Here is an 11,037-nt window from a genome sequence, read left to right as displayed (position 1 = left end):
AATCGTATAATATAATTTGGCCCTATTATTAAACCTATTGTTACTTGAGATATTTGAGATGATAAAATTACATTATGTTACTTGAGATATTTGAAATTATTAAAATTAAACAAAGGCATGAAATTACTAATATCTTGTAACAAAAGAAAATATATTTTAGATTTTATTTAGATTGAAATAGAAAATTGAGAGGAAGATGATTTTGAGAATAAAATTAGAATTTGGATTTGATGAAATTAAGTGAGAAAGAATTGAAATGCAAAGGGTTTATATAGGGATGGAGGGAGGGTTAGTCGTTAGGTTATTTAACTTTTTTTTTTTAAATTACATATTTATTTTATCATTGATTCAATAGTTTCTAGATTTTCTAATCGATAAGATCTAATGATTCTAGCTTAATATTTTTTTTTTCTAAATGTTTTGTAGAGCGTTGGTGTCATGTAGGCAAAAACACGCCCTATTGAATGTGATTTCAATGAAAATGTGTTTAACATAATGCATTTTTACTTACGCGAGAGTTACGTCTTGCAAAGTTGGCCTAAATTCTTAATTTTTCTCAAAAATAGTCTCAATTCCTTAATTTTTATTTTAAATCAACATTTTCCCCTAATTTTGCCCTTAATTTTTACTTTAAATCAACATTTTCCTTAATTTTTCCGAACTATCAGTTTATGTATGGTGAAAATTTCTTTGTTGAAAAATTTTAGGTTAAAAATGCAATAAGTTTTATATTCTTATAAATTTGACATTTAGTCTTTTAAGTAGAAATTTATTCTTTTTACTTTTTTAAGATTTTAAAATCTATATCTAACTTTTAACATTATTAAAATTATTTTGTTAAATTCAACCCCATTATAAAATAATTTTTAATTACATGGTTAACAACTAATTATTATTTTTATTTCAAAATTTCAGAATAACAAATTTGATAAAAAATTTAACAATATTAACAATTAAACTGAAATTTCAAAATTTGAAAAATAGAAAGATTATATTGTTAAAAATAAAAGTATAAAATCTAAAATCTAAAATCTAAATTTATTAAGTGTATATAAACTTATAATACATTTTAATCAAAATTTTAATTTCAAAATATAAAGAAAGGAAAATGGAAAAACAATCCGGGATTCATAAAAGATAATATCCACGCGACGTGCAGTTTCAAATACCGGAGATAACACTAGTAAAACTAATAGAAAGAAAGAAAATAACAGCCACATGGCTCCTATATAACCCCCAAATTCCAGTTTTTCAACCTCTTATCCGCCGCCATTATTGCTTCATGGGGGATTTTGCTCTTTTCCTTTTCCAAATCCACACACAAGAAGATTGAAAAAACAAACAGAATCAGCAATTTTAACATTTTACACTTTTTCTATTCTCTCTCAAAAAACTTTTCCCCAGAAAATTAACCAAACACACATGGACTCTTCCCCTGTCAACTGGGAAGCACTCGACGCTCTCATCATCGATTTCGCCAAATCAGAAAACTTGATCGAGGACTCTTCCCCACCCTCTTCGCCTTCTCTCTCCTCTTCCCCTTCCCTCTCTTCCTCTTCTTATCATTCCAGGTTAATCATTCGCCAGATCAGACGCTCTTTAGAGGCCGGTGACGTTGACGCCGCCATCGATCTCTTCCGAGTTCATGCTCCTTTTGTCCTGGAAGATCATCGCCTTCTCTTTCGGTTACAGAAACAGGTTAATCTCCTACTCCTCTCTTATTATTTTTTATTAATTAGAATGTGCTTTAGCTGTAATTAGTTCCTTCGTTTTTGGAGTTTTAAATTTTACATCTTTGATTGAAGTTTTGTTTTCTTTTGAAGAAATTTATTGAATTATTGAGGGAAGGAACTACGGAGGATCGTGGCCCTGCAATTGATTACTTAAGGACGTTTCTTGCTCCTTGTGCTCTCAATGCCTATCCAGTAATGTCATCTTCCTTTGTTTTTTTTTTCGTTTTTTTTTTGCCTTTTAATTTAATATTTGGACGCCTAAGATACTACTTTTTTTTTTCTTTTTTTCTTTTTTTCTTTTTTAAATTTGAGGAACCTTGATTTAGTATTATTCTTTTATTCATCGCCGTTTTTATTTGAATTAATTAAGAGGAATAGTATGATACATGCAAGGTGTGGTCTTTAAAGTTTCATTGTAGTGAAGGGCATCTTATTGTCAGCTAAAGTGCTTTGTATATTTTCTTAATCCTTAATCTGGTTTGAAAAGATTGTGCTATTCTTCTGATGTGGGTCTTTTATTTGATTCTGGTAAATAATGGAGATAGAGTATAGGGAGTTACGGTGCTGGTGTGATGTTGGGAATTCCATTTTGAAGTGGAATTTTAAAAATATGAAAAGGGAACCTTTTAGCAGCTGCGGTAATTGTCTTCCTGTCACCCTATATGCTCGTGTTCTACGAAATTCTTAATTGAGATTTGGAGGAGGTTTGATTTTTTTCAAACCTTCAGAGACTAGACATTATAACTGGAAAATGAACTTCCCAGATACGTGTCAATGTTATTGACCATATAGAACGTGCATAAATTTAAAAGCTAGTCATTTGGATAAGGTGATCCAATCTTAGACTTGGAGTGCTGTTGGGGTTTTAGAGTTGACTTACAATCAAGGATAAGGAGAATCAAATCTCTGAAATGTTTTTCAACTTAAAGTACAGTTACTTGGTGACATTTTTGGGGTGGATTTGGCGGTCTGACTGCTGCTTATAGTACTTTTATAGAATCAATTTAATGCCTGTATAACATGCCTAAAAGACGATTGATCAATTGAAATATATTCTGTTCACTTGGGAGTTCTGATAGATTTTTGCATCTGTATTTAAGGAAGCATATGAGGAATTCAAGCATGTTCTTCTTGCCTTTATATATGACAAGGATGATCAGACTTCCCCAGTGGCAAATGAGGTGAGTTGGAATTTGTTCCCATGGTAAATCTTACTATGATTGGTGAGAAAAGGAGTATTGTGCTTACAAGAAATTGTTATAATGTGCACAGTGGGCTGAGAAGAGGAGGTATGAGATTGCTGGATTAATGTCTTCTGTTTTAAGAGCCCATTTACATGCATATAATCCAATCTTTTCAATGACCTTGAGATATTTGATAAGGTACACAGCAACTCTCAATAGATATAATCTCATGGGATACTTTCTGTGAGATAGTGTGCTTATATTGATTTTGATAAGTTTACAATGGTTTCCTACATTTTCAGCATTCATAAAGGATTTTGCTTTCGACAAGGAATTTTATCACCTATTTCAGATCTTACTGAGAGATTGCTACTTGAGGAACGTGATCCTCCTGCAATACCTCAAGAGAGTTTGTATGAGGCACAACCATTTGATGAGGTGCAGTTTTCTTATCTAGGGCGTTTTTACTTGTTTCTTGAGGATAAAATGACTTGTATTTTCAAATGGGTTGATGCATGAATTTTCTGTATTATGTGTTCTGCCAGTTCACATGGATGCCTTCTATATTTCTGTGTTGATTTTGAAATCCAGGTGGATATACAAGCACTTGCGCATGCTGTAGAGCTTACAAGACAAGGGGCTATTGATAGCTTGAGATTTGCCAAGGGGGATTTGTTTCAGGCATTTCAGGTTTTTGAAACATTTACGAATCTAATCCCTCCCTCATAATTCTTATTTTTTTGAAGTTGGATTTTGCATTGTCTCTGTACTTTTAAAGTTCAATCAAATATGATAACTGTTTTATTTAATAAATCAAAGCCAATGTTAAATAATTTATATGTTTCTTCATTGGATAAAATTTGGAAAATAAATAAATAAACCAATAGTTAAAGTTGCTTTGTTAAAGTTGCTTTTAACTTCAAGTCTGAAGGCCCATTGTAATATGTACCTCCAATTTTTTTGGGGGGTAATTGATTGTTAATGTTATGACAATGTATGCAGAATGAAATATGTAGAATGAGGTTGGATGCTGCCATGCTTGATGAACTTGTTCGTGAGTACTGTATTTACAGGGGAATTGTGGAATCTGGTAGTCTCATCCCATCTAGTGAGATTCTAACATCAATTTCTTTTCACTATATGTATCTTTATGTGTGGAAGTGCTGATCAACATATTCTTCCTCAGGAGTGCAAACACTTTCAGAACCTTTGAAAGGTAATCTGTTGGAGTCTGGGTGTTATTCAACACAAGACAGTTCCCTCGATGTGGATTATAGCAGTGCTAAGTGGTCAAATAGTGAAACTTCTGCTACTACAGATATGAGTAGTATGCGTGGCACTGATGTTGAATTAAGGTATGCTTCTGACCCAGCGAACAACCTCGAAGATTGTAGCACCAGTGGGTCACATCAGTCTGAAAATTTGAGGCTCCTGAGAAACAGAAGCCACGTAGCTGGTGAAAGAAGTAAACGCAAGAGATGGAGGGGAAGACATGATGAACTAGATCATATTTCTGATATACATTTTAACCGATGCAGCAAGCAAGAGGTTAGCACTGCAATGCAAGTTGCCAGCGCAACAATATCAAAAGCACAACAGGTATATTTTGCATTTTTTTATGATACTTCTCGTATGATAGATTGATAGGGATAACAGCATGAGTTTATTCATCAGGGAGTGGAAAATATCAATGGGGAAGAGAAATATGAAATTGTTCTGGGGATGAAAGAACTAGCTAGCAGAGGAATGGCTGCTGAGGTTGTGGAGGAAATTAATGCATTGGACCCAAACTTCTTTGCACAAAATCCAGTTTTGTTATTCCAACTGAAGCAGGTCATTTGATTTTACACTGGAGTGGCTTCATTAAGTGAACATTCAGCGTGAATTTCTGTCTCAATTGTCAATAAGATGCATAGAATGGTTGGTTTGATTGTTGTGTTTGTTTTAGGTTGAATTTCTGAAACTGGTTGGATTGGGTGATCACTCTGGTGCTCTAAAGGTTGCATGCTCCCATTTAGGTCCCTTAGCTGCCAGTGACCCCAATTTGCTGAAGCCCTTGAAGGAGACTTTGTTGTCACTGCTTCGGCCAAATGAAGATGCACTTGTGACAGGCTTGCCCTTACATGCTCTTGCAACTTCACTTCAGGTACCTTAAGTTTTGAATTATGCATAGTCTTCCCTAGTTGTAGTAGCCATTGGTTATTATTAATGAACCTGTTATCTCTGGAGTGTTGGTTGATTATATATACAAATATTTTCCTTTTTCCACATAAAAATACTCTTGGTTAGGTTGCTTTTGGGAAAAGGCTTGGGATTGAAGAGCCTCAGCTTGTGAGGATAATGAAAGCAACCCTTTACACACATACCGAATGGTTCAAACTTCAAATGTGTAAAGATCGATTTGAAAGTCTCCTGAGAATTGATTCTTTGAAGGAAAATAGTACTCCTGTTCTAACTTCCTTGGCGTCTTCAAAGTCAAATACTGAAAGCTGCAACCTTGGGTCTTCACAAGTTACTATCTCATCAACAACCCGTTTATCAGATGACGGTGGAAGTCCAAATCAAGCATCATCAAGAGATGTTATCTGCGATGAGAATGCAATACTTAAAGTAATGGTAAGTTAAAACTTTAAAGCTTCATCAATTTTCTTCCTTAAACATTATGTCACTCTGGTTAACCGCTTCTTTCATATATTCGTAATGCAATCAGCTTCTGCATATTTTTTCAAGGACGGATAGTAATTAAAAGAATCATAATGATTTACTTATCCTATATCCCATATTATTTTTGCAGGAATTTCTTGCATTGCCAAGGGCTGATGCTATCCATCTTCTTGCACAATACAATGGAAATGCTGAGACCGTAATCCAGCAAATATTTGCATAGATATTTAAATGTAAAATACAACACTAGAGGACATTTTGATCATGATTTATTTATTTATTTGTTTATTAATTATTATTGAATAATATTTATTTATTCAATTCGTATTTGTGATATATTGTGTATATATACTTCGGAAGGGACGATGTCAGCATGAGTTTGATTTTTCTTGCATCATTTCTCGACTTCTGGAGATGGAATTTGCGGGTTGATAGCAGGATCTATCAGTTTCAATATATTAAAAACCAAGTTTGTCTCCCGTCCTTGTAAAAACGCATGTTTCATGCATCCACCTAACAGTATTTTTTTTGTTTGTTTGAATTAGAATTAAACTTCCTCTCAATTTGGTATTTAACTTTCTTTTTGTTTATTATTTTGGTATTTTTTGAATTTAGTGTTCTCAAATTTAAAAAAAAAAAAAATCTAAAGCTAAATCAATGGGTTTTTGTTTGTCTTCCAAGTATTAGTTCCTCAACATCCGTGAACACCTCTTAATCCTTTCAAATTCTCAATAACAAACTTTGTTTTTCTTCATCTAAAATCCCTAGGTTTTGTTAACTGGTTTGAGGATTTGTTGTACTGAAGGTATCCCAGGAAATCGTGGCTTTCCCAGGAAATCGTGGCTTTCTCTTAGGCTTATCTCTCCATCTTTTTATTTTTCATTGATATCAACAAAATGCATAAAAAAAATGAAGAAAATTTTACAAAAATATCTCAAGTTTCGCTTGTCAAAACTTTATCAATCTTAATGCCCCACCCACAAGAAAGTCTGATAAATTAAACAATTTTAATATGATTGTTACTTATCATTAATATATTTTATAATTCCATCATGTCAATTCACATAGTCAACTAATAGGGTGCATAAGTGTTTTCCTTAAATACTCTCCTAAATCGCTCATGATAAGGGGATTTTTTTTCTTTCACCTCTCTTTTAACTAAGCTTCATTGAAGCTCTTCACAGTCCCTCCTCAGGTTTCATGAATTTATTCCTCAAGTTACATGAACAAGCAATACATGATATCAGCAAAATGCAAAAAAAGAAAAAAAATTAAAAAATGTTACAAAAATCTCAAACTTTACCAAGAAAAATATATTTTTGTTACCGCGAGATATATTGGCAGCTGCAGATCGTTTGATTGGAATGAAATTTGGAATGGGTAGACTTGACGATGTGAATCATTTGAAAAATAAGCGTATTCGTTTTGTAGCGGATCTCTTACAAGATCAATTCGGATTGGCTCTAGTTCATTTATAAAATGTAGTTAGAGGAACTATATGAAGAGCAATTAGGCATAAATTGATACTGACTCCTCAGAATTTGGTAATTTTGACTCCATTAACAACCACTTATGAATCCTTTTTCGGATTCCACCCATTGTCTCAAGTTTTGGATCGAACAAATCCATTGACACAAATAGTGCATTGGAGAAAATTGAGTTATTTGGGCCCCGGAGGATTGACTGGGCGAACTGCTAATTTTCGGATACGAGATATCCATCCTAGTCACTATGGACGCATTTGCCCAATTAAAACTTCTGAAGGGATCAATTTTGGACTTATCGAATCCTTAGCAATTCATGCCAGGATTGGTCATTGAGGGTCTCTAGAAAGTCCATTTTATAAAATCTTTGAGAGATAAAAAAAGACTTCTATCAACAAGGAAGCTTCGCCAAAACTTCACCAATCTTCATGTACCACTTACAACAAAGTCCGTGCTACATTAAACAATTCTAATATGATCATTGTTACTTATCATTAATATATTTTATAATTCCATTATGTCAATTCACATAGCTAACTAATAGGATGTGTAGAACCTATTTTTTGCCCGGGTCCATAATTAAATAAAACCCAAAAATAAAAAATAAAATAAATAAATGTTTATTTTATTATAGTCCATTTACAGGCCCAACCACATTAGCCCAAAGCCTAACAGACCAGTCCTACCCCTGACACACCAAACTAATCCAATAACCCGTTACACCCATGACCCAGTTAAACTACCTAAGACCCGTTTATATCCAGACCCAAAAAACAAACGAGGCCCAATTGGCCCAAATTGTTAACAGATAACAGAGAGACCTAGGGTTTCAGAAACCCTAGGCGCCGCAAATGGAAGGCTCCAGAAGCTAAACACTGTAATCAATGCATCGGTTCGTCTTGCGCCATCAACACCGTGATTCCAGGCCGTGATTCCAGGCTTCGAATCATGCTGCGGTCTATACCTGAGTTAACACCGATGATCATTGTTGCTAAATCTTCTTGATAACTGCAAAAGAAGGAAAGAACCACAGCAGCAAGCAAAACAAATATGGAAAGATATAAAAAGATTTCTTTCCTAGTTTATGTAATAGCAGTGGTGGCTATAAAAGCCCGAATCAAACAATGTAAAGAGAAAACCTTTTTTTGGAGGGGATAGAAAGATACTTACACATTCAAAGAAATAACAACAGTTTCAAAAAAGGTGATTTAACCGTCTATCTTCTTCTTTATCTTTGAACACATGTATATATGAATTGTTTTAGCATATACGAGTAAAGTTTTAAGAGAGAAGAGGTTACCTGTGGAAGGACGAAGGTTTTTTAAACCTTCAGTCCAGCAGACGACGGCGTGGTAGCGTGGGCAACATCTGACCTGGTGGCCGGAGGCCAAAGCCAGGGACCCCCTTCTTCCCCTCTGCAGAGAATTTCAAGCCTTTTTTAAAAAAATCCCAGTGCAAAATGATTTTTGGGCTAAAGTTTTAGTTTATATAGCCCCAGCAAAACGACGACGTATGGCTTAGAATAATAAACGCCAAAACGGTGTCGTATCATACCCCAGGATCTGCGTGTTGACCCGATTACCCAGGGAGGATCCGCGTGTTTTTGAGAATTAGGTTAATTACCTAATTAGTCCCTCCACCCTTTTTATGATTATAATTTGTTTTATTTTATTTATGCTTCAGCCCTGATATTTTGTTTTAGTTTTAATTTAGTCCCTACAGTAGCTGTTTTAAGTCTAAGATTAAAACGCAGTCATTTTGGGAATAGGGCAATTTGCCCAATGAATCCCTTTGGTTTTGCGCGTGTTTTAATTAGGACCTTAATTCAGCTTTATTTTTGTAAAATTTGCCTTGTAATTTTATTGAACTTCAAATTTAACCCTATATGTTTATTTTTATTATTTATTATTATATATGTATATATATTTTTTTATATATTGTTAATTGTTTTATTTTTATACCTTATTTTTATATTATATATTATAAAATTATTTTATTATATATATTATTATTTGTTATGTTTTATTTTCACAAATTATTATTATTGTTTTACATTATCATTTTTATATCATTATTATATTTTTACTTGTATTATATATTTATTAATTATTTATATACATTGTTTTTACATATATACTTTCATTTTTTACATTATGCCATTTTTATGCTATTATATTTCTTATTTCCTATACATTTATTATATTTTTATTCTATATTATTTATTATTTTTATAGGTTATATATATCATATATTATCTATTATATTATTTACGTTTATATTATTCATTATATTATTTATAATTTTAAAATTTGTAAATTAAATTATATTTTAACCCATATTATACATATATTTAATTATTAATTAATTATTTATTATGTATTATTTCATTTTAAAATGATATTTTATATTATGAGTTCTTTTATATACTTTTAAACTAATATATTTTATATATATAATTATTATTCTTTTATAAATATTTTGTTAATATATATTGTATATTAAATTCTATTTTAAAATTATTATTAAATATCATGTTTTATTTGTGTTATATGTATAACAATAGCTCATTTCATTTTATTTTATATTGCATATATCATGTATAAATGTCATTTTATATTTATTATTTGATATTACATTTTATGAACATGTACATTGATATTGTATTACTTTGTTGTATATCATGCATTGTTTTTAATTATTACTTTGTATGTTTGTATGTTTTGTTTATTCATTTTCAATATATACTATGTATATCTTTGTAAGCATTTGCTATGTATATTATTTTTATATATATGTATCTAGTATATGATTTTTGTATTATGGCCTCTGTATCGTTTAAATGCATGTTTTGTTCATTTATAATTGTGATATTCTATCCCATAACGATAATGTGATTCCTCATGCATTAACTAAAACAAAATTCCGAAGTTTTCAAAAAATATAAAGGCAATGCTTGGTGTTTGGAAATTTCGAGAAAAAGTAGTGCCCTAACTTATTGGGCTGCGACTCTTCTCGTTGAGTTCAAATACTCAAGTACCCTTCTAAGTTTTTAAAGGTTTTCAAATTGCAAGCAACTATCTTGGAATTTCAAAGCAATATGTCCTAACTTACTGGATATGGCGTTTTGTCGTGTCGAGATAGGGATTTCCAAAAGCTAACTCAATGTCAATATTTTGATACGAGTGAACTCCAATTTTTCTTTTAAAAAAGGATCAATCAAAATATTTTAAAGAGGATTACATCTTAAAATTTTTAAATTTCCGACATTAAAGACATTTGATAATTAATTAGGTACCAATTTTTGGACGTTATGGGGGTGCTAATCCTTCCTCGTACGTAACCGACTCCCGAACTCGTTCTTTTTTTTGTAGACCAAAACTAATGATTTTAGAACAAAATGTTTTAAAGGTGATCCAATCACACCTAAAAAGATTGGTGGCGACTCCCGTTTTCGTTTTTAAAGTCGATTCCCATTTTTCCAAAACTCGATTTAAAAATGGTTTCGACAGCTTGGCGACTCCACTGGGGACTAATAAGAGAGTCAAGCCGTGTAATTGATTATCTCTTATCTTAATGTCGGAAATTAAAAATTTTAAAATTTAATCCTCTTTGCATTACATGTGTTTGTATTATTACATGTGTTGCTATATTCTGATACGCATTGCATTTGCATGACCGTTGTGGTCACACCCTTAAGTGGGAGTGATAAGCTACGCCTTCGTGAGGTTTTCGCCTCCGTGCAGGATAGTGGATCACTTTTGGGATACATCTGTACCTATGGTTTCATGAGATTTTCATCTCCGTGTAGCCATAGGGAAATGTATTCCCCTGAACTGAACTCGATTCAAATGAGCCTATAATGGGTAAGGATCGAGGAATCTGCTGGTTCGGGTACCTCAAACTTTAGAACCAACCTCATGTTGAAAAACCGTAAGAGCCCAACTTAGTTAGGGTTAAACTTTGGATATTACC

General features: G+C 32.4%; 1 protein-coding gene across 3 annotated transcripts; it reads left to right on the top strand.

Moving 5' to 3' along the window:
* The first annotated feature begins 1,129 nt into the window (after nucleotides 1–1,129).
* LOC108450442 (uncharacterized) lies at nucleotides 1,130–6,074 on the top strand. Of its 3 annotated transcripts, none has more exons than XM_017748070.2 (12): nucleotides 1,140–1,698; nucleotides 1,824–1,925; nucleotides 2,834–2,914; nucleotides 3,006–3,115; nucleotides 3,220–3,355; nucleotides 3,509–3,607; nucleotides 3,920–4,007; nucleotides 4,104–4,516; nucleotides 4,592–4,750; nucleotides 4,866–5,063; nucleotides 5,207–5,533; nucleotides 5,712–6,074. In XM_017748070.2, exons 1-12 carry the CDS (start codon nucleotides 1,423–1,425, stop codon nucleotides 5,802–5,804), a joined length of 2,082 nt encoding a protein of 693 aa, XP_017603559.1. In that variant the 5' UTR covers nucleotides 1,140–1,422; the 3' UTR covers nucleotides 5,805–6,074. The 3 variants fall into 3 exon arrangements, with proteins under 3 accessions (XP_017603560.1, XP_017603559.1, XP_017603555.1); XM_017748066.2 differs by having other exon boundaries at nucleotides 1,141–1,698; nucleotides 3,920–4,025; XM_017748071.2 differs by lacking the exon at nucleotides 5,712–6,074 and having other exon boundaries at nucleotides 1,130–1,698; nucleotides 3,920–4,025; nucleotides 5,224–5,377.
* Nucleotides 6,075–11,037: the final 4,963 nt, after the last annotated feature.

The sequence above is a fragment of the Gossypium arboreum genome, chromosome 11 (genome assembly GCF_025698485.1).
Source record: "Gossypium arboreum isolate Shixiya-1 chromosome 11, ASM2569848v2, whole genome shotgun sequence".
NCBI lineage: Eukaryota > Viridiplantae > Streptophyta > Magnoliopsida > Malvales > Malvaceae > Gossypium > Gossypium arboreum.
The sequence above is the reverse complement of the archived record's forward strand: the minus strand, read 5'-3'. Positions and strand labels throughout refer to the sequence as shown.

What these genes read in the sequence shown, in the direction of transcription:
- LOC108450442 (XM_017748066.2), top strand. Translation starts at nt 1,423, where the DNA reads ATGGACTCTTCCCCTGTCAACTGGGAAGCACTCGACGCTCTCATCATC. An exon ending in ATTTGTTTCAGGCATTTCAG is followed by an intron (nt 3,608 to 3,919) that starts GTTTTTGAAACA and finishes CAATGTATGCAG; the next exon opens with AATGAAATATGTAGAATGAG. An exon ending in TGGTAGTCTCATCCCATCTA is followed by an intron (nt 4,026 to 4,103) that starts GTGAGATTCTAA and finishes ATTCTTCCTCAG; the next exon opens with GAGTGCAAACACTTTCAGAA.